At 47.8% G+C, this 22,416-nt stretch overlaps 2 protein-coding genes and 1 long non-coding RNA gene across 10 annotated transcripts; 1 reads left to right on the forward strand and 2 right to left on the reverse strand.

Moving 5' to 3' along the window:
* Window positions 1-326: 326 nt before the first annotated feature.
* On the reverse strand, window positions 327-3,303 carry NRM (nurim). 2 transcript variants are annotated; one of them, XM_043591014.1, is made up of 4 exons: window positions 3,065-3,294; window positions 2,293-2,489; window positions 1,501-1,677; window positions 327-1,151 (listed from the first exon to the last, which is right to left on the reverse strand). In XM_043591014.1, exons 1-4 carry the CDS (start codon window positions 3,195-3,197, stop codon window positions 870-872), a joined length of 789 nt encoding a protein of 262 aa, XP_043446949.1. In that variant the 5' UTR covers window positions 3,198-3,294; the 3' UTR covers window positions 327-869. The 2 variants fall into 2 exon arrangements, with proteins under 2 accessions (XP_043446949.1, XP_043446950.1); XM_043591015.1 differs by lacking the exon at window positions 1,501-1,677 and having other exon boundaries at window positions 3,065-3,303.
* Window positions 3,004-9,179, forward strand: LOC122489328. The gene is made up of 4 exons (XR_006298892.1): window positions 3,004-3,111; window positions 3,541-3,694; window positions 4,389-4,530; window positions 6,262-9,179. It is a non-coding gene; the product is annotated as an uncharacterized LOC122489328 (long non-coding RNA).
* On the reverse strand, window positions 6,015-22,233 carry MDC1 (mediator of DNA damage checkpoint 1). 7 transcript variants are annotated; one of them, XM_043591002.1, is made up of 16 exons: window positions 22,150-22,232; window positions 20,835-21,101; window positions 18,472-18,610; window positions 17,539-17,919; window positions 17,384-17,453; window positions 15,632-17,097; window positions 14,820-14,885; window positions 14,562-14,651; window positions 13,079-13,855; window positions 12,930-12,973; window positions 10,426-12,459; window positions 10,225-10,344; window positions 9,914-10,096; window positions 9,558-9,683; window positions 9,336-9,446; window positions 6,015-7,537 (listed from the first exon to the last, which is right to left on the reverse strand). In XM_043591002.1, exons 2-16 carry the CDS (start codon window positions 20,835-20,837, stop codon window positions 7,370-7,372), a joined length of 5,778 nt encoding a protein of 1,925 aa, XP_043446937.1. In that variant the 5' UTR covers window positions 20,838-21,101; window positions 22,150-22,232; the 3' UTR covers window positions 6,015-7,369. The 7 variants fall into 7 exon arrangements, with proteins under 7 accessions (XP_043446937.1, XP_043446943.1, XP_043446941.1 ...); XM_043591008.1 differs by lacking the exon at window positions 13,079-13,855 and having other exon boundaries at window positions 22,150-22,233; XM_043591006.1 differs by lacking the exon at window positions 14,562-14,651.
* Window positions 22,234-22,416: the final 183 nt, after the last annotated feature.

Raw genomic sequence — 22,416 nt, forward strand, 5'->3', positions numbered from 1 at the left:
GTGGGTCTGTGGAGAGCCGGGGCGGCTGGAGAAGTGCTCAGAAGCCAACGACTTTGGAAACTGGTTCCCCCACCAGAGCCAATGCCCCACTCTCTAGCTTCATCCTGTCTTCCATGGGTCCCCTGGTCTGCAGTGGGAAAATTGGGGAATTTGGAGGAAGGGGGACCGGGGAGATGGGGGTGGGTCTGCCGGAATGGTCGCCGCCCAGCTGTCGCCAGAGGGCGCGGTGGCTGCCCAGACTCGAGTTTGGCGTGCCCTGGCTCCGCTTGCCTTCCGTCCCAAAGTTAGCCCTCTGGCTAGAGAAGACACTGACAGACTACATGGCATATGTAGAAAAAAAGGCTGAATTTTATTTTTCTGCTGCGCGTGTTCCTCGGGAGAACAGAAGAGCGGAAGGATCCTCTCAACTAGGTTAGAGGACAGAGCCAGGGACAGGGCCTAAAGAGGCCAGTGGGGCAGGCACTACCATCAAACCTGCAGACTCTGCTCCTAGGAAGGGAAGCTGGAGGAGAAGGAGATCCCTGAGGCACAGAATCAAGTAACAGTGGGAGGGAAGTGGTCAGGCCCACCATTCTTCCTTTATAAGGAGGTTCTTGAGGCAGGTGGGTGGGAGGGGAAGGGGGGGATCAAGCCCTAAACTGTGAGGAGACATAAGTTTCCCACCTCCTTTTCCTGGCTGGTGAGAAGATCTTGGAGGTCCAGTGGTTGAAACTCAAAATTTAGGGTATGGAGCTGGGCCCAAGGAGTGGAGGCTCAAACAAGGGAAGGGACAGCCCCTTCAGTCCATAGATTTGGGCCTCTGGTCTGAAGCAGCCAGGGCCTGGATGTTAAAGGAGAGGAAGTGCAGGGCTTGGAACCAGGCTAGCTCTTCACTCAGCCTCACCTTCCTGGGGCCGGGAGAGCAGGTTGAGTTTTCTTTGTAACTGGGCCCGGAGGTAGCGGAGGTCTTGCTGGTCAAGTCCGTGAGCCAGGCCCAGGTAGAGTGTAAGGAGGAGAGCAAGGAGGAGGCGGTCAGTGCCCAGGGTGGGCACCACCCACAGCACTGTCAGCAACTCCACACAGACTGGGTGGCGCAAGTGGGAGAAGAGTCTCAGAGCCCGGGGAGACTTCAGGGCCAGAGGCTCACCCAGCCCCAGCACATGGTAGTATACCTAGGAGGGAGAACAGCTTAGAAATGAAGTCAAACCCTTTTTGCAATTTAGCCACCTCTTTCCTCCCTTTGGAGGAAACTTCCCCTTCTATAACTCAGGCCCAAGAACCACCCTTCTGAGACCTGGACTCCTGATTCTCATCTCTGCTAGGCCCAGGAGGCCTATGGTTTCTGACCTTTGAGGGAAAGCTGAGGGGAGACTCTTTTATAAGAAAAGGAAGTAGGTGAGGGAGTTGAAAGAAGAGGAAGGTGGAAGAGCATGGGAGGAGGAGGAGGAGGGAAATCCTTGAAAGGGAAAGAGGCATTCTAGAGGGAATCAGAGGTCTCAGGTAGGAATCTGGGAGCCTCACCTGTTTGAGGCCCATGAGCTCGGCGTAGTCAAAGACGAGAAGGATGCTGAAGATGAGGAGCCAGGCTATGACGTGGAGCACAAAGCAGAGGAGGGGCACCCAGGTGGCCCATGGCTCAGCTCGAGCCTCCCACAACACAGGGCCTCTGGGTACAGGTTCCCAGTACCGCATCACCAACTGGGAAAGGATGAGGGGCTGGGTATCTCAGCAGCCTACCCTAGAAAGACCTAGAACCAGAGGCTGCCCCCACCCCAGGCTGGCCTGCAGTTCTCCCCACCTCTACCATGAGCATCATAAACAAAAATTCACCATGTGGAGCATCCCATGTGGGGTCCCAAGGATGTAAGGATAACCTGTATCTACCCTGAGGACTTAAGAGAACAGACGGGGGTGACCAGATAGGTACATAAAGTAGCCTGTGCCAAGCACACACTGAGAAAACAAATGTGTACTAACTGGGAAGCCTCCTCTTGAGACCTCAAGAAGTGATTCTGAAGAAAGGGTAGGACTGAAAGAGGTGTCACCAAAGGGATCTCAAGCAGAACAACATGAACAAAGTTGCAAAGGTAAGAATGCACATATGGTACTTGGGGAATGAGGAGTGGTACACCATTCTTGATAAGAAGAAGGATATGTGCTGTGGAGGAATGGAAGCTGAGATTAGAGTCCTAAACACCCTAAATTCCCCTAAACCCACATTTTATCAGAAGGCTAAGGTCCTTGCCCCTTCAACTGAGGGCACCCTTCTCACAGATTGTTTCCCTTGGGGACTCAGTGGCCAAGGCCTCATACCTGCAATGCCAGGGCAGTGCATGCCACGTACAGTGACCTCTGAAGAACCCCAAAACATCGAGACATCCACGCCTTCACTGTCTCAGTTGCCATGAGGCTGTGCTGCCCCACAAATAGTATCAGGAGACCCAGATCCCAAGCCAGGGGGGCAAGGATGCTGCAGTCCTGCAGAGCAGCCAGCCATCCTTGGCGGGCATCTAGGGGGAGTTCAAGAAGGGGACAAAAGATCAAGAAAGTTTCAGGAAACACCCCCTACCCTAATCTCCTCTTGGGGGTCCCAGGCCATGTCCTTTAATGCTTTCAAAAGCCTTAATGCTTCCTCTCCTGGTTTTTCCCATATTGCTTTTCCATTCTCTGCCCTTTCCCTTTTCCCCAGGCCTCCTTCAGAGTGGGGAGGAGGATTCCTTCAATCACAAAAGGCTTGGCTGGAGAGGCCACCATTGGACTGATCCTCGTGTTTTCGGTACTCCAAATGTGCCCTCTTTTTAACACTCCCCTCTCCATAGTCCTCTCTACAAAAGCACTTTCCTTTCCTCTGCTTCTTATCGCCTTTTCTCTCACCACTCAGTCCTAACTCTTCCGCCTCTCCAAACCGCTAATCCCTGAGTTCCTAATTTAGCCCTCCGGTCAGCCCTGAAGCTTCTCGGGCTTTCAAGGTTCTAGTTCCCTCTCCCGGACTTCCCCTGTCATTTGTCTCGAAGCCCCGCCCTCCCTCGCTCTCGTCCGGCTCCACCTCCAGCCACAGAGCTCATCCTCGATCCCTTCCGCTCACCCGGACCCCCAGGCTCCGGGAGCCCTCCAAGAAGTGGCCGAAGAGAGGTAAAGCGCACGAACTCCACTCCGGTGCCAAAAGCCAGGATGAAAGAGGCGAGGGCAGCAGGGACGAGGAGCAGAGTTGGGGCCATGGCGACACTCGGAGGGGTTGGGAAAAGGGCGGGTATGGGATTCCCGCGGCCGCAGGCCCCGCCCCCGCCCCCACCTCCAGCCTGGGGTCCTGCCCAGGAAGGCGTGGCTCCTTCGCGCCGCTGCCTCTGCGTGCGTTCTCCGCGCGCTTTTTTTTCACACTGTCCCTAGGGCGGGTACCGGCGCCTTGACTTGAGCCTGCGGTCGCCGCGTCATAGAAGGGAATGTTAGAATTCTGAGTGACAAGTGGAAACGTAGGCTGCTCTGCAGCCACTCGTGTGGGTTGAGTCGCAGCTCGGCTAGTTGTCTCATCTAAAATGAAGACAGTTCGTTCGTTTCTTTCAGGGTTCTTGTAGAAAACGAGAATTATAAACCCCCTTTTCTGTAACCTTAGCCACTAAACATAGCCAAAGTCAGAGGTTACAAAGCGTCGGTTAACGCTTCAAATAGGAAACGGTGAGAGAACGGAAGACTGTTGACCGAGGCTGAAAACCCAAAGGTCTGAATCACCTATTACATCTTGTTAAAAAGTTAGTGACCATTTTACCATAAAGTAAATTAATGTTTATTCTGTAACTTATTCTCTCCACTTGCCAAGGACAGAGAATTTCTCTGTAACACTTAGATTATTTCTAATAATGCCAAAGGCTGTTGATCTATAATCATGAGAATAACAATGTTAAATATTTGTGATAGAAAATTTTGTGTTGTAAACTTTGTAGTAGGTTAATTTTACCCAAGCTTGTGATAATTATGACTTTACTCTGCAAGCTCATAAGCCTGACCACCATCCACGAGTCAGAAACCGCTAAGATCTTTTGTCTGAATTTTTTCCTCCAGACCTGTTTGTAATACCTACAGAATAACATATTTGAAAAGCAAAGTAAAAATAAGGTTTTCCTCCATCTGAATTAAACATCATGTTGCTAAGGACCTAGTCACAGTACCTATGACCATAGCAGGGACCTTAGAACATCATGTAGCGAAATCCTTCAGCTTACAGACATAAGAATATAAAGAAAATTTACCAAGATGAGAACTAAGTTGCTGCTAGTCCTGTGGGCTCATGGATGAGAAAATTGCCAGGCAGCATCCCACAGCCTTTACTTTCCTTCTGTTGGAGGATCAGTACTCCCACCCTCCTCTGAATCAGTGCTGTTGTAAACTATACCAGTCTTATGTTTTCCCTCCAGATGCACCCTTCACCCTTCTTGTTCGAGGTTGTCCCGAATGGACTAAATCAATGAAAATCACAGCTTTTATTGAGGAAGCCCTCTCTGCATAACTGCTCTCTCCTCTCAACCTTTTGGACTTAGAGGTGGTCACAATAGAGCTGTGAGTACTAGGGTACTGTAACATTATGATTTCTCTACACTCTCCCAACTTCCTTGTCATTTTCACTGTATTAAACTCTCTCCAATTATCCTAATTTGACTGTGCTGTTATTTCCTGCTAGGACCCTGATAGAAATACATTATTTGTACTACTATAGTATTCATTGGAAGTACAAGAAAAGATCTCTCTTCTCCAGAAGTTTAAACTGGGGCACTTCAATGTCACTAAGTCAAGGTGCAGATGAGTGCTAAAATGGGGGTATAGAGACAGCTAGTACTGTAAGGCGCCCCATGAACCTCAAGGCCATAGACAGTTTCACACAGTACAAGATTCTGAGTGTGCAAGGGGACTAATATTTATTTGGGTCCTACTGTGCTGACAGCTCAGAGCCTGGAGCCTGCTTCAGATTCTGTCTCCCTCTCTCTGCCCTTCCCCCCCTTGCGCGTGTGTGCTCTCTCTCTCTCAAAAATAAACAAACATTAAAAAAGAGAGACATGTTTATATGTTTAAAAGTCAGCAGTATGTGGCAAATCTCATGCTCTTTCTACTACACCAAAGTTTTACAAACTTAAGTATAATTTACTTGCAGAAAAGCCACTAACTAATCACCCATCTTTGTTATTAAAGTGAAATTCACATAACATAAAAACAACTATTTTAAAGAGAACAATCCAGTGACATTTAATACAATTCATAATGTGTGCAATCACCACCTCTATCTAGTTCCAAAGCATTTTTATCATTCCAAAATAAAACCCTATACCCATTAAGCAGTCACTCCCCATTTCCCCCTTCTCCCAGCTGCTGACAACCACTACTCTACTCTGTCTCTATGAATTTACCTATTCCAAGTATTTCATGTAGGTGGAATCATCCCAGGTGACTTTGTGTCTGGCTTCTTTCACTTAGTATAATGTTTTTGAGGTTCATTCTCAAAACATTGTAGCAAGAATTGATACTTCATCTCCTTTTATAGATGAATAATATTCTGTTGTGTGGATATGCCACATTTGTTTATTCACCTGTTAATGAATATTTTTCTTTTCACCTTTTGGCTCTAATGAAGTATAGATATGAACATCTGTGTACAAGTATTTCAACATGTGTTTTAAGTCTTGGGTGCACACCTACTAGTGGAATTACTGGGTCTTTTGGTAATTCTATGTCTAATTTTTTAGAAATTGTCAGATTGTTTACCACAGCAGCTGAACCATTTTATATTCCCACCAGCAATATGTGATAAGGGTTCCAATTTCTCCACATCATTGAAATCAACCAACTTTTAAACTTTAAATTTAAGGGGCACCTGGATGGCTCAATTGGTGGAACATGCAACTCTTGATCTTGGGGTTGTGAGTTCAAGCCCCACAGTGGGTGTAGAGCTTACTTTAAAGACAAAAATAAATAAATACATAAATAAGATGTAAGATTATAAATAAATAATACATAAATTTAAGATGTTTAAAAAAACCTGCACTACACCATAAGGCACAGAGTGAATATTTATTTATCACAGAAATTAAACCTAAGCTCTAATTTTATAAATACTGGAAAAGCAGGCCAGAAAAGTGCAAAGATCTGCTCAAAGTCAAAACTAAAGAACACTTCTAACAAGATGGGGTGAAGAGAGAGGAAAATAATGGTAGCATTCCATACCTCCAACCTCAAATTTACTCACTCCAAGCATCCCTTCAAGTTCTTGACACTAAAATTGTTTCTACTCTCTTTCAGAGGATGAATAAGAATCCCAGTCAAAGAGGGAGAGAGATGGCTTCCAAACAGGAGGCAGGACACCATGTGTGCCACACAGCAGTAAGTACATCAGTCCTGCTAAGGGCAGCCACTTATGATATCTGAGAATGGGATTACCCATCTCTAAGTGGCCATTTGAGAAATCTGTGTCTCATCAGGTGACCCAGCTGCCTCCCACTCCTTGTGTCTCAATCTAAACATTGAGTGACCACTGACATGCTCCAACTCCTGGGCTGTAGTGTCTTTGTGGAGATGGTAAATAGACCTGAATAGCTTATAGGAGGCCCCTCCCTTCTCAAAGATGGGAGGGGTCTCTGCCTCAGTTTCCCCTTCTAGACAGCAGAGGGCTCTGGCTGTCCCCCACTGATATCATTATGGAACCCCAGCTGGGGTCCCTATTCAGTGCTGACTCCCCCCTCCTAGCAGCTGCTCTTCCAAACACACCCCTCCTCCTGCTGCCCCAGCCCTTGACACTGGCTGGCCTTCCCCCACACACAGTCCACGAGATGGGCTCCTGAGACCCTCCCCCAGCAAAGGGCTGCCTGCAGCTCATTCTGGAGAGAGAGAGCAGGCAAAAACTTGGACTGGCAGATAGAGGCCTGGGGAGTCAGAGTGCCTCAGTTTCCTCCTCAATAGCAACTGAGTATTTATAGTATCTGAAAGCAGGCTTGATACTTGATGGCACAAATGTAGACTTCATCTCCTTTCCCGCTTCCTGCAGGAAGCAGGATGGGGGCAGGTAGCACCTGGTAGGCAGGATGGTTTGCCCCTCCCTCCTCCATCCCTTCTGGAAGTTTTGGGGCCTTAGTGCCTGCAACAGCCAGCCTTGGGCAAATAAAAGACTAGGTTGTTTACTAAAAAAAAAAAAACCAAAAAAAAAAAAACCAAAAAAAAAAACCCAACTGTGGCTAAAATCTCATTATCTTTTTGTTTATCCATAAGCCTTTTTAGCCCCACCCATGTTCCAAGACAAATCAGGTCAGTATACCCAATTCTTTCTAAAGCCCTAGGTTCTTTCTTCCAAATCTTTTCTAACACTTTATTTACTGGTCTGGGAGGGAAAACAGTAAGTACTGTGGTGATGTTTTCACGAGGATGACATTTCCAAAGTGGAGAGGATGAAGGCCTCTGGCTTGGCTTCCTGCTTCAGCACTCCTGTCAGCAGGAACTCAGGTGAGAGAATGGGCAGCCCAACCCGAAATGGAATAGAGCATCGAGAGAAGTCCTGGGAGCATGTAATCACAACTCTCTGAGGCTGGGAAAGACAGAGAGCAAAGACAAAGTCATGGGTGAAAAACAATCCTAGAAATAGGTTTGGAGTCCACAAATCAGTTTCAGCATCGCTACAATATACCTCCTGATAGGAAGCACACTTGCTGGAAGTACTCTTCCCAGAAAAACTGAACCTGAATTTATTCAAGCTTTTAAAATTAACTACAATTTACAAGGAATGTAAGAGATGGAAGAACAAGATAAATTACACAGCAAAGGAGCAAATAGAAAAACCCAGACTGGAACATTCTAAAGAACAACTGACATAGTTTCTGCAGGAAGTCAATGGAATAAGAAAGGCTGGGTGGGTTGGGGGGGGATCTTCTAGAGTAAAAGAGAATTAAGAGACATGCAATTGTGAGGGGAGCCTGGGTGGCTCAGTCAGTTAAGCAACTTATTTCAGCTCAAGTCATGATCTCAGGGGTGATGAGATGGAGCCCTGAGTTGGGGCTCTGTGCTGTCAGGGCAGGGCCTGCTTGGGATCCTCTCTCTCTGCCCCTTCCTGCTCACATGTGCAAGCATACTCTCTCTCAAAAATAAACAGGGGTGCCTGAGTGGCTCAGTTGGTTAAGCCTCCAACTTTGGCTCAGGTCATGATCTCACAGTTCATGGGTTTGAGCCCCGCCTCAGGCTCTGTGTTGACAGCTGAGAGCCTGGAGCCAGCTTCAGATTCTGTCTCTTTCTGCCCCTACCCTGCTTGCACTGTCTCTCTCTCTCTCTCTCAAAAGTAAATAAACATTCGGGGCGCCTGGGTGGCTCAGTCAGTTAAGCGTCTGACTTCGGCTCAGGTCATGATCTCACAGTTTGTGAGTTCGAGCCCCACATTGGGCTCTGTGCTGACAGCTTGGAGCCTGGAGCCTGCTTAGATTCTGTGTCTCCCTCTCTCTCTGACCCTCCCCCCTTTCATGCTCTGTCTCTGTCTCAAAAATAAATAAAAATTAAAAAATAATAATAATAAACATTAAAAAGGTTTTTTTAAATAACCATTAAAAAAAAAGGAGATTGCAATTGTGGCAATACTTGGACCTCATCTGAATCTTGACTTGAATTATAAAGACACATTTTTGGCCAATTGGAAAAATCTGACTAATGGACTCTGAGAAAATGACAAGTTAATTTTGTTATGGATCAATAATGGCATTGTGATTATGTAAACAAACATATATCATTTCTTACAGAAGTATACTTTAAGTATGTAGGGGGAAATAATATGATGCTTGTAGTTTCCTTTAAGATACTTCAGCAAAGGGGCGCCTGGGTGGCTCAGTCAGTAAAGCATCTGACTCTTGGTTTCAGCCCATGACATGATCTCATGGTTTGTGAGTCTGAGCCCCGCATCAGGCTCTGCGCAGAGCCTGCTTGGGATGATCTGTCTCCCCTCTCTTTCTGCCCCTACCTTGCTCATACTCTTTCAAAATAAATAAACTTTACAAAACTTTTTTTAAGTACTTCAGCAAAGAAAAAAAAAAGGGATAAATGCAGACGATATAGCAAAATCTAAGCTACCTTGTTAAATCTGAGTGACTGATATATGGAGGTTCATTGATATATGGAAGTTCTCTCTCCCTTTGTGTATATTTAAAATATTAAAAATGCAAAATAAAAATCCATTTGGAATCAGCAAACCTCTCCTACATTCCTATCCCTTTATATACCACAGAGCTTACCCCCACCCTCTCACTACTCTGTGTTTCTATCCATACCAGTATTCTCCAAACTTTTCCCATTCCAGCCACCTCTTTAACTGCCACCTCACTAGACCCAAAACATACCACCCATACCTTATAGGAGCGGGGCATGCTGGGTAGGACAGTGCCTCCACAGCAGCTGATGATCTCTCCCATTTGAGGTGGTGGTGGCTGGACTCCTGGAGTCACATGGATCTCATAGCCCTAAGCAGAAGAAAACAGTGAAGATCATAGATGTATGCACTGAGAACCCATGAACAGCTGGAGAGCCTCAGGAAGGAGGCCTGAAGCATGGGGCAGAAGACAGCCTCTCACCTCTAGCAACCTTCTCTCCCGAGCCCGGCTCAGGGCATCTCGAAGGCTGAAGCCAAAGTTCTTCTCCTGCTCAGGATCAGTCACCACATATTCATCCGGGGGCAAGAAGCAACCAGCCTTGCGGGACTAAGGATAGCAGCAGTGAGCATCAAAGCTGAGCCCAGCCTACCACCCAGCTCTTCTGCTCAGCATGTGGACGGAGCTAATGAAATGTTCTTTGATTTAAGCTTTCTGCCTCATTCACCTCCCTTGTCTTCCTTTACCCCCTTTCCCCTCACTACTTTCTAGAGCATCATGTGAGCAGTCTTCTGCCATCAATATCTCTGCTGGTGTGCTATCACCTCCTGGCCTCTCACCTGGTGCAGCCAGTCCAGGGAGAGGATGGGGATCCCCCGCCCCAGGGCACACAGGAACTTGACCGTGCGGCGGACTCGATCAGTCACCAGGTGGGAAGCCTCTGCCACTGAGCTGGCCAGACTCCCACCCAGGGCCAGCACCGCCCGTTCTCCACGGGCATCCACCACACCTGTGAAGAGTACCTGTGGAGGGAGTTAGCCTAAGCTGGTCACGGCAACCCATGCCATCAGTGTCTATCTCTGAACCCCTAAGTCTCCTCCCATCTTCCCATGTCTGTCTCCCACCAAGCCCCAGGCCCCTTCTCTCCTACTTTGGGTGCTGTGGACTCTTGGTTAGGTTTGACCCGCCGAAGGCTGCGGCTTGGGATTCCCCTGGGCTCCTCCTCTGTTTGGTCTCTCTTTCTCTTGCCTGGTCCTGGAATCACTGCCACCTGGGATTGAGAAAGATCTTGCTGGGAGTTTCCGAGCCTCCAAGCCCTTTCCTAGCTTCGTGGCCCCAGCCCTCACCTCACCTCGTCCTTCCTTGGGCTCTCTGCTGAATCTTCTTCCTCTTTGTGGAGGGACACAGTCTTCTGTTGGAGCCGTTTTTGAAGTGGGGGTGAATCCACAGTAGCCAAAGGCCTCTTGCGGCTCTGAGAGGGCTTAGACTGGGGCTCTGGGGTGAACTCAGATCTGCCTGCTGCCTCTACCTTTTGGATCTGGGTAGCATGAGTGGGGGCCTCAGGAGGCTGGGCAAGAGCAGGCTCGGGAATGGTCCTAAGAGACTCCACTGCTCTCACTGCTCGTCTTTGGTTCTTTGAGGATCGAGAGTTAGGTTCAGGGGGTGCAGAGTGGGGCTCATGGACAATGGGAGCTGTGAAGGACCCATGCTTCCTTGTGGCCCTCCGCTTCCTGCTGCAGTTGGCTTGAGGGATGGGCTCAGGGGGAACAGGCTGGCCTATGGGGTCAGGATTCTGGGATTCATGGGTGGTAAGAACTGGCACAGCACTTACTGTAGACCTTAGTGTCTTACCCTGACCACCCTCAGCTATAGCCTTAGGGGAGACCAGTTGATCTATGGGGTTGAGAGATTCAAGGTCAGAGGCTGTAGATTCAATTGGTTGGGGGATCTTGACAGAGGACCTATGTATCCTTCCCCGAGTGGCCCGAAATGTAGGCTCAGGGGTGACAGGCTGATCTGTGGAGATGGAAGGCTGGAGCTCAGAGGCTGTGGGGACAACTGGCTCAGGGGTCTTGACCAAGGACCTTTGTGTCCTGCCCCGAGTGGCCCGAGGTGTGAGTTTGGGAGTGACAGGCTTGTCTGTGGGGGTGGAAGCCTGGAGCTCAGGGACTGTGGGGACAACTGGTTTGGGGGTCTTGCTATAAGACCTGGGTGTCCTGCCCTGAGATTTACGTTTGGGGGTGACAGACTGGCCTTTGGGGGTGGTAGGCTGGAGCTCAGGGGCTGTGGGAACAGTTGGTTCATGGGTCTTGACAAAAGACCTGGATGTCCTGCGCTGAGATGTAGGTTTGGGGGTGACAGACTGGTCTGTGGGGATGGAAGACTGGACTTCAGGAGCTGTTGGGACAACTAGCTCAGGAATCTTGACAGAAGACCTAGGTATCCTGCTATGAGTGGCTCCAGATGTGGGCTCAGTGAGGACAGACTGGTCTTTGGAGGTGGTAGGCTGGAGTTCAGGGGCCGTGGGGACAGTTGATTCAGGAGGGATCTTGACAGAGGACCCACGTGTCCTGCCTCGAGTGACTCGAGATGTGGGCTCAGGGGTGACAGGCTGGTCTTTGGAAGTAGAAGGCTGGAGCTCAGGGGCTGTGGGGACAATTGCTTTGGGAGTCTTGACACAAGACCTACGTGCCCTGCCCTGAGTAGCCCCAGATACAAACTCAGTGAGGACAAACTGGCCTTTGGAGGTGGAAGGCTGGAGCTGAGAGGCTGTGGAAATAACCAGTTCAGGGGTTTTTACAAATTTATGTGTCCTGTCCTGAGATATGAGCTCAGGAGCGACAGACTGGTCTTTAGAGGTGGAAGGCTGAACATCAGGGGCTGTAGGGACAACTACTTCAGGGGCCTTGACAGAGAACCTTTGTGTCCTACCCCGAGTGATCCGCGATGTGAGCTCAGGGGTGACAGGCTGGTCTTTGGAAGTGGAAGGCTGGAGCTCAGGGGCTGTGGGGACAACCAGTTCAGGGGTCTTCACAGAGGACCTACGTCTCCTGCCCCGAGTGACCTGAGATGTGGGCTCAGCACTGAGGGGTTGGTCTGTGGGAATGGCAGTATGAGGTTCAAGGGCTACAGAAGAAACTGGAGAGGGTGTCTTCCTGGAGGACCCTCGGAGCCTGACTTTGGATTTTGGCAAGGGAGTCTCTGGAACTTTCTGATTCCTGTTTTGCCTGGTCCTGGGAATGGGCTCTAAAGAAGATGGAGAGGAAGAACAGAAGGGCTGAGGCACAGGATGTTTTTGACTCTGAAAGAGGAGGGGGTTTTGGTGTGGGGCTGAAGCTTCAGGCACTGCAGGAGGCTGACAAGCATCTGTGGATTCCTGATCACCCTGAGGAGAAATAGAAGCAAGTGAGGGAGGAAGAGGCAGAAAGAAGAAAGACAGTACTTGAATACTGTTCTTGATACTTGTTTATGGTTAGACTGTGTTCCTGGCATTTCACTTGTCTATGACCTCCCTTCCTAAGACTGGAAACTTCCTGGGGAGGGAGCAGTCCTCGTTCCCACAGACCCCACCTCATGCTAGAATAGTGTTTCTCCATAGATGGATGATGGCAATAAGAGGATGGTTGGAAAAAAGAGGGAAAAGACACAAAAAAATGGATATTCTGAGTTAGGTACAGGGAGACAGAACTTGAAAAACAGATACAGAAAATGACAGGTGCCAAGGGAAAGGGAAAGAAACCAACTAAGGAGTGGTGACAACAGATTAAAACTGGGAAGACAGAGAAAGGAGTAGATTGGAGCAAGGTTAGGGAAAGGAACAGTGGAATAGGAGGAGGCAGAAACAGCAGCTCTCACCCCGAAGGCCTTCTCAGCAGGTGGCACCTCACAAGTCAAGTGGCCTAGACAGAAAGTAAAAACAAGTGTAGCTGAGGTCTAAGCAGTCAGTCACTTGGGGGTTGATTAGCATGAAGGCTAACCTGGGGTTCCCCTCTGTCTTCACTTACCTCTCTGCTGCCTCCTGGGGCTCATTGGGACTCCCTCTCCTCCACCTGACTGGCTCCCAGAAGCTACTGAGGCTGAAGCAAGTCCCTGATGACCGCCTGTCCCTGTTTCAAGCTCTAGTGTTGGACTGGAGGCTTGCCCTTCCTGGTCCTGGCTCCCTTTCTCAGTCTCCCCTCTCTGTGGGCCTCTCTCCAGTATTACTTCCGGTACCTCAACTCCTAATCCATTTGGCTCACCCTCTCTCTCTAGTACTAGTTTCTCTGTTTCTCTCTCAAATATTTCTCTTGCAAGAATCTGCTTTTCTATTTCTTTCTCTTGTATTTCCCTGGTTATCTCAATTTCTACGTTCAAACTCTCCATATTTCTTTTAATACTTGCAATTTTCACCTTTTGGTCAGACTCTTGTCCTTGAGTATCTCTAGCTAACACCTGTATCCCTCTGGTTAACTCTTCTTCTCCTATCACATCTTCTTGTTCTCCTGATGGCAGGTTCTCAGTTTCCCTGTCCAATGGTCCTCTCTCAGGGGCCACCCCCTCTGCTGCTTCTCTTGGTATCCCCATGTCTTTCTCCATAGTCTGCATCCCTTTGTCCTGAATCCCCAATGGCTCTATGTGAACTGGGCTTCCTGGATTTTGGCCTTGTGGTATTGTCCAAGGTGTAGAGAGGCAGGATCCATGGGCATCAAGAGGAGCAACAATGGGCTCGGGCTCAGGGGCCTCAGACTCTCTCGGACAGAATGGCTGTGTTGCCAAGACCTCCCACGGCTCATCCAAGGTACCTGGAAGGAGAGAGGGAGAGAGAGATACAGATTGAAAATGTAACAGGTTGAGAAAAGATTAAGATAAATTCATGAACAGTAAACCTAAATGGATTATTAAAGGAAAGTTGGGAATAAGGAGGACAGTTATAACATTTAGTATTTGTCTAAAAAATAAGACCGCACACACATACATAAATTCTCATAGGGGTGCCTGGGTGGCTCAGTTGGTTAAGCATCCAACTTCGGCTTAGGTCATGATCTTGTGGTTCATGAGCTCAAGCCCCACATCAGGCTCTCTGCTGTCAGCACAGAGCCCGCTTCGGATCCTCTATCCCCCTCTCTCACTGCCCCTCTCCAGCTCGTTCTCTCTCAAAATAAATAAATAAATAAAGTTAAAAAAAAAGTTCTCATAGCAGCCTCTTTAAAAATGACGGAGGGGCGCCTGGGTGGCTCAGTTGGTTAAGTGTCCGGCTTGATTTCAGCTCAGGTCATGATCTCATGATTCGGGATACTGAGCCTTGCATCAGGCTCTGCATTGACAACGAGAGCCTGCTGGGGATTCTCTCTCTCCCTCTCTCAAATAAATAAATAAACTTAAAAAAAAAATTAAAAAGATGATGGAGATGGAGAAACATCAGCAAAAGTCAAACAATATGAAAAAAACATGTAGAGGGAGAAAGCAATGATGCCAAGTTAGGGGCATGAAAGACAGAATAGCTTATACCTGTATCCTGGAAGCTACAGCAGGAAGGACCAGGCTCTTGGGGTAGAGTAACCAGAAACGCCTGGGTGGCTTCATCCTCCATGCTCTGGGCTGTTGCACAAGAAAAGCCAACTCAAGCACAGCTCCTCCACAGAACTCCAGGGTCCCATTCCTGGTTTCTTGCCTCACCCATGCTAGCTTTCACAACCTTCAAGGACCACCACTTTGGGCTCCCAGGTCCCACCTGCACCAACATCCACATGACATGGATGTCCTCACCTTCCAGATTCTGATTGTCTCTCTCCACAAAGCACTGGGTAGCCTGTAGGTCCAGGTCTTCAGAATCTGGTGGAGGAAGAATAGAGGATCGATAATAAAAACTCTACCTGACCCTTAATTCCTTACTCTCTCTACCATTTTCTCCCTAACCCAAATCCTTCTGCAATGGACCAAATGTGTGTATCCCCCAAATTCATATGCTGAAATCTAATTTCCAACGTGAGTTTATTAGGAGGTGGGGCCTTAGGGAGATGATTAGTACATGAGGATAGAACACACGTAAATGGGATTAGTACCCTTAAAAAGAGACCCCAGAGGGACCTGGGTGGCTCAGTCGGTTAAGCATCCGACTTTGGCTCAGGTCATGATCTCGCGGTCCGTGAGTTCGAGCCCCGCATCGGCCTCTGTGCTGACAGCTCAGAGCCTGGAGCCTGTTTCAGATTCTGTATCTCCCTCTCTCTCTGCCCCTCCCCCGTTCATGCTCTGTCTCTCTCTGTCTCAAAAATAAACGTTAAAATAAAAAAAATTTAAAAAAAAAAAAAAAAAGAGAGACCCCAGAGAGTTCCCTTGTGCCCTCTGCCATGTGAGGACATAGTAAGAACACAGCTGCCTATGAACAAGGAAGCAAGTCTTTACCAGAACATGACCAATCTGGCATTTTGATCTTAGACTTACCAGCCTTCACAACTGTGTGAAAAATAAATTTCTGTTATTTATAAGCCACCAGTATTCTATTATTACAGCCCAAATGGACTAAGATACTCTATAAGCATTCTTTCTTTTAGGGGTCAAGGGAGAAAGCCAGCACTTACCACCGTGGTTGTCTCCAGAGTCCTGGGTCCTGTCCATATGTGGTTCTCTCTCCCTTTCTATGGAGGTCTGGGCTCCCTCTCTCTGTGGCTGGCTGGATTCCCCTGAAGTGCCTGTGACCACCAGATCATTAATATCCTCCCTTGAGACAGGGAGGTGATCCTGCTCCACCTGTGACACAAGTGACCCACCCTGGGCCCTCGCCTCAAGATCTCTCTTGTGCTCAAGAACAGCTACAGCCCTCTTTGCCCCAGCATCCTCTTCTGCTGGAAGCTGGCTCTTTCTTGTATCTGCCACCACTGAAGCTGCTAAGGATATGCCCTCCACATCTGTCTCACAGTCCCCAGATAGAGGTTGGGCTTCCTCTAGATGCATCACAGGCAGCTTCGCTTGGCCCTCTTCTACTTCCACATCTGTTTGATCTGTCCATACCACAGGCACCTGATGCTTCTCCACAAGTAGAACAGCTGACTCTGGTGGCACTTTCTCCTTCACTTGTATGTTGATGTCCACTGTGGCAGAGGCTTGGCTTCTCTCCAGATGGACCCCAAGTGAGCTCTTATCTTTGTCCACCCCTAGATCACTGTTTTGGGGAGGAGGTTGCCTCTTTTCTGAATATGCCTTGTCTGTGTGACCCTTGAAAACAGTTCCTCTCTTTTCCATTGGGAGCCCCTCCTCCTCCATGTCTGTGTCACTGTCTCTCCCAGTAGAGGTTTGGTTTTGCTCCCGAAGGGCCACAGGTTGGGCCCTATCCTCTTCCAAATCTGTATCTCTGTTCCATGTAGTGGCTCGGCTCTCTTTCAGATGTGCCAAAGCGAGTGCTGCTAAGACTTCTTCCTCACCATCTGTATTGCTGTCAATCACCACAGAGGCTCGGCTTCTCTCTAGAGGGACTGCCAGCTGGATCTCACCTTCCCCCACATCTGTATCACTACCAGTTGGGCTCTCCTGTAGATGTACCAAGGCATGTGTCCGAGGACTCCCTGTACTAATTCCATGGAAGATTTGCCTCTTCTTCATAGGAACTACAGCTGGGGTTGCAGGGATCTCTTCTTCTTCCACATCAGTATCACTGTCTATGAAGTCAGAAGGCTGAGCCCTTTCCAAATGGACCACAGCAGGCCTTCCTGGAGGCCTGTTCTCATCATCCACATCTGTGTCACTGTCTTCCCCAGCAGGTTGGTTCCTCTCCAGTATCACCCCAAGTGGGACCACCCCATTCCTTGCATCCCTTTCAACTTCTGTGTCATTGTTTCTCTCTTTTACTGAACACTGATTCTTTTCAAGCTGGATTTCAGTTGCCATAGCTGTAGACTGTTTTGTCTCTGCAGTGGAGCCTCTTCTGGCAGTTGAGGAGGCCTTTCCTGATGCTGGATGTTGACTTTCTTCCTCATCTGTGTCACTGTCCAGGTTGAATGCAAAAGGTGGCCCAGGGCCATCTGGGGCAGGGGAAGGCCCCTCTTCATCACTGTGAAGGGAACAGAAAGGAAAGAATCTAAAGCATGTTTCCCAAGAAGGAATATTCTACTCAACAGGGAGCTCCCTGAGAGCAGACACAAGGCAGTAGCTGTTTTTTTCTCCCCAGCAATTAGTTCTCTACTTGGTACATCAGGTTAATGAAAAGTTCAGCTGAGCAAAAGACTATGTGCAATTCCCCGGCCCCACTTTCATGATAATCATCTCTCAGAGATGGATCCTATAGCCCTGGTTCCTCCTCCTTTTGAAGACTCAAGTATCTGGTCCTCTGTACTCACCTCTCTGGAACCACTGCAGCTAGAGGGCAGGTTCTTGGTTCTTTCACCACACACCTTTCTGAAGGAGAATCTATAAAGAATAGAAAGGAGTAAGTTGACTATTTTAAACTCACTATCCCCATCTTCTCACCCACCCTCCCAATACACAAACATACCTACTTCCTCCTCTGAGTCCTCAGCCAACAGGAGTCCCTGGGGTTGAGTTCGTCCCTGTACCCTGGGTGTCTCTTCTATAGTTAGAGGGCCCCGGGAAACAAAGGGCAGGGGAACATTCAGGCGATGGTACTGGCAGGGCAAGTCAGCAAAGAGAATCAACTCCTGGTCCCTCAGCCGATGACTCATCCCTGGGCTTAGGACCTTAGGAGGCCTTAGGACTTGAGTACCATTGAGGCTGCCACAATCTTGAAGGACAGGTGCCTTGTCCCAGGCCAAGATTTCAATCACTGCATGTTGTTTGGAGATGGATGAAAAGGGCAGGATCACAGAGCAATCAGGCATTCGGCCTACCATATTCTTCCCGAGATACAGAGGGAAATCTAAGAATTAGAGAGGTAGATAGATTAAGGCCAGAGTCTTGGCCTGCTATCAGGAAAATATTCCTGTTAAGTACCCCACTACTAACTCAAGGTCTCCATATACACAAGAAAATAAAAGGCTGTAGTACACCTAAGTATTGAAGAATATAAGCAATGTTATTCATTGTCAATATCTATCCATCCATATTGGGTTTTTTTCTATTGTGGTAAAATATATGTTAAAATTTACCATGTAACCATTTTTAAGTGTACAGTTCAGGGGCATTAAGTACACTCACATTGTTGTGCAACCATCGCCACCATCCATTTCCAGACTATGCTCAATTTCTATCTGAATCTCTTCACCTTCTCCTACCAAAGTAAAATTGAGCCCATTGAGTCCAGGGCACTTGCCTGGAACAATCAATTCAATCAGCCCCCTCTTCTCCATTCCCAGTGAAAAACATTTTCAGATCTCCTTGAAATATATATAAGCTTCTTGCAACCTTCCAACTACCTCCCCATAAAAATAAGGGGCCTGTGTCAGTACTCGAGCATCTAATAACCTCTGACCTTTTTCTGGTCCATGGGCACTACTGAAGATATGCAGTCGTCCTACGGGCTCCAAGCTACACCCCAAGGATTCACTGGGTATCTCTTTCTCCTCCTCTTCCTCAACCTCCCAGTTAATAGCTTGGGTGTCTTCCATGACCTGGGAAAGAAACACATTATCATCATCTCTATCACAACATTTAATTAAAAAATATTTGTGATGGTTAGTGAGTTGGAGCTCAACATTGGGCTCTATGCTGTCAGCACAAAGCCAGCTTTGAATCCTCTGTCCCCCTCTCTCTCTGCCCTTCCCCCACTTACACACATGCACATGCTCTCCCTCTCTCAAAACTAAATAAAAATTTGTGACTATGATAAAAAATAAATATTGGTGGGGGATAAATATTACAAGGTCCCAAGTACACAAATATATACAAACACACGTGCTTACGTACAGAGACAAACATTTTCAGAAACAATGTTTGCCTTAGGATATACAATATACTAATAGTTTTCATTCCCGTTCTCTATTTTTTAAATGCTGATTTGCAACACACAGTTTGAAAAAAAAAAAACATTTCAAAGGGAGCCAAATTATGCTAAGCATCAACTATATGTTGGGCATTGTGGTATATGTCAGGCATAGCAGACATAGGAGGCATGCATTTAGGAAAGTAATGCTAAAAATATTAAATGAGTTGCTCAGAATAACATAGCAAGTAGGTGGAAAGGACAAGAATAAATATGCTTCTGGAGGCAAAGCCCATGGTTTTTACACTTTGCCAGAACATCTCAGTATGATCAGAGTAAACTGCAAAGAATCCTAACAGCTGATATACATACATGCTTTCTATGTGTGAAGCACTGCTCTAGTTAGTTTATATCTATCTATCCCTATATATGTACATATATACATATAAGTACATATATTAATATATACAGATTAAGTCCTCACAAGAATCTTGTAAACAACTATTACTATATTCTATTTCTCAGATTAGGAAACTGCAACATACATGGGTTCAAGAACTTGCCCAAGATCACCAAGATACTGTCCATCCTCTGTTTAACATTTGGTGGCTTTTCATGCCCACAGAACAAAGTAAAATCTCAACTCCATAGCAAGACCTTCCATGATCTGAACCTCAGGTCCTACAATGTATGCTCCCCTGCCCCAAAGCCTATGGTTCAGCCATATGGACCTTCTCCCCAATTTCCCAACACAGTTCCTGTTGTCTCCCACACCTGCATGCTTTAGCCAGTACCTTGGCCCTTAACTCCTAGTTTTCTGATCCAACTCCTACCCATGATTTATGATTCAGTTCAAATGTCACTTCCAACAAAGCCTTTCCTGGAGTCTTCCCTGCTTTCTGGCGTTCTTTGTGTACCCACATGTTCCACAGTGGTCAGTAAACTTGTCTTTCCCCTAACCTTTCTCACTATATTGTAACCAGTACTTTCCATTTCTGCCTTCACACACCCTCTCGAGAACTGGACCAGCAGAACTGTGTCTTTTCCCCTAGGGCACATCATATTCGCTCGACAGTACCTATTGTGTACCTGGTACTGTTCAAACCAAACATAAAATTAACCCTGCCCTCCTGTTGAAAGGGGATGAAAACTCAAAACAGGATGGGTGGAACTCACTTAGAAGGATGCCATCCCAGAGGTTAATTGTTGACAGGGAAAGTAGGACGCGTCCATGGGGATAGTGCTAACTCCGTCCTTAAGACTGGAGGATTTGGCGGGAGCCCGGGACCCTTGGCTCCAATCCAGTGGACCACCATCTTTGATCCCTACCCCAGTGGGTTCCCTCCAGGCCCAATGTCTCATACCTAAACTCGGGGAGGGGCGTCAAGTAAGGATGAGTATTATAATCCGAGAAGCAAACTTCCAAGTATCCTCCGCCCAGTCGCACCCAAGGCACGCCCCTCCCGCCCTCCGGGAGAACCAAGATGGCACCCGAGGAGTCGTGGGCGAGGCCCCCAGAACTCACCTACTTTGAGTCCCCGCGCGCGCCACCAGTAACGGCCACGACCCAGTGGCGCTAGAGCTCGTGCCGGGAGGGGGCCGATTCGCTGATTGGCTCCTGCTGCTGTCTTTCACAGCCCTGCTGCGCGACGATTGACGAAGCTCCCAACGCCGACACAAAGCCCCGCCCCCACCCTTAACAGTTTTCAAGGGGCTGCTTCTCCCGGGAACCCGAAATCGGTTGAGGGAGGCGGCAATCGGAGGTCGCTCTGTGCGCACAGAATCGCGCACCTCGATTGGACAGCTCCGAGGCACAACCCACCACCGCTTCACCACCCACCGCCCACTTCCCGCGTAGATTTCCAAACCGCAACCACAGAGTCTGGCTGCCGCCGGCGGATAGAGGGGCTTACCATAGTCGTTGCCGGATGCGTTTACTGTAACCAGAGAGCCCTTCCCCGGTCCTCCGAGACATGGAGTCTGCTGACTCATGAGAAGTGAAAATGAGGTGTGGGTTGCAGTCGTGGCTGGAGGCTGCAGTTTGGAGAACGGCCCGTAGGCGTGGCGCTTGAGGACTCCCTCATGGAACTTCATTTCCTTCTGATTTGGCTTTTTTAGTAGAAGTCATGTCTGTTGCTCCCTGAGAATACATCCCTGATGGACATTTGGAGGTCATTTTCCTAAGGATCCGTAGGCGGAGAGAACTGTTTTGTTATCTTAAAGGTTGACCAAGGTCTTTCAAGAGGTGTAGAAAGGATGATAAAATCATCTCTTTCATGATCTCATACTAAGAGGAGAAGAAAATAGTAACAATTCGATAGTGTATAATTTAGGAAGTCTTTTTGCGTTCTTTATCTCACTTTCTTCCGACCACAACAATCAAATAAAGAGTAGATTTTACAGAAGGAATTGAAGGTCTGCGCGGACCTCCCGAGGTTCCTACAGCTAATGTAAGGTAGAGACAACTTGAAACAAGTCCTCTAATTCTAAATTCTGAGCCCTCCCCACTACCACAAAATAACTGCTTTCATGGTGATCATGCTCCAAAACATGAAATATTCTCTTTTTAGTGGGTAGAGGGGGTCTTATACAACTTGATGTTTATTTTTTTAGATGAGGAGAAATGTGTTGAATGGATTGTGAATGATGATCTTGTTGTCCCATATTGTTACAGTGCTTCCCACACTCCATTGTTTATACACTTCCCACCAAATTGCAAGATCCTGAAGACCCGGGAGCTAATTTTTACTCTTTTTGTATCCGTAGCTTCTGGTTTGTTGGACACCCAGTTTCTATCAAACGAATTAACCCCTAAGAAGAGGCATGCTACCCTGACTTGAGCCCATCCAATTTTCTCCCATCAGCTCCCCTCTTTTGTTTCAATCCTGAGGCTTTTGAAAGATTGCAATGACCAGCCACCTAGTCAGTGAATTCAGCAAACTGAAAAACAGTTCCAGTGAAGTGTCTAGAGAGGCAGGCTGGAAGACACTAAAATTCTACCACGCACTTCATCTCAACAGTTCTGTGACAAAAAGCGTCTTTAGTGCTGCTCTAAGGCCCAGAACCCGTTACACGTAGACAAAGACTTCTGGCTTCAAAGATTCCAGATAGTTTCTCTAAACCATTCAACTTATTCTTTGAACACACCCTCAGACAATTATATCTCTCTTCTAAAAAGCCCTTGCTGCAATTTGGTTTCTTTCTAAACATTATCATTAGAAAACTTACAAGGAAATAGAGAGGCAATACGCTCTTTCTATCTGGGGGAGCAGCGGCTCACTGTCGCTCATGCCTAGGGGATCAGCCGTTAGATAGCAGAGCAGGGTGCCGCATTTCTCTCGTTTTCGCTGAGCTAAGCGGCCCTCTCTTCCCAAGAGCTACGGCAGCAGGGAGCGTTCGGGGCGTGCCCACTCCACCTTCCAACGCCTGGCACCCTAGGGTTCCCAATTAGTGTGTCCCCGAAAACTACTCCCTCTTAGTACAAAAACTCAGGCA

This window comes from Prionailurus bengalensis, chromosome B2 (assembly GCF_016509475.1).
Source record: "Prionailurus bengalensis isolate Pbe53 chromosome B2, Fcat_Pben_1.1_paternal_pri, whole genome shotgun sequence".
Taxonomy (NCBI): domain Eukaryota; kingdom Metazoa; phylum Chordata; class Mammalia; order Carnivora; family Felidae; genus Prionailurus; species Prionailurus bengalensis.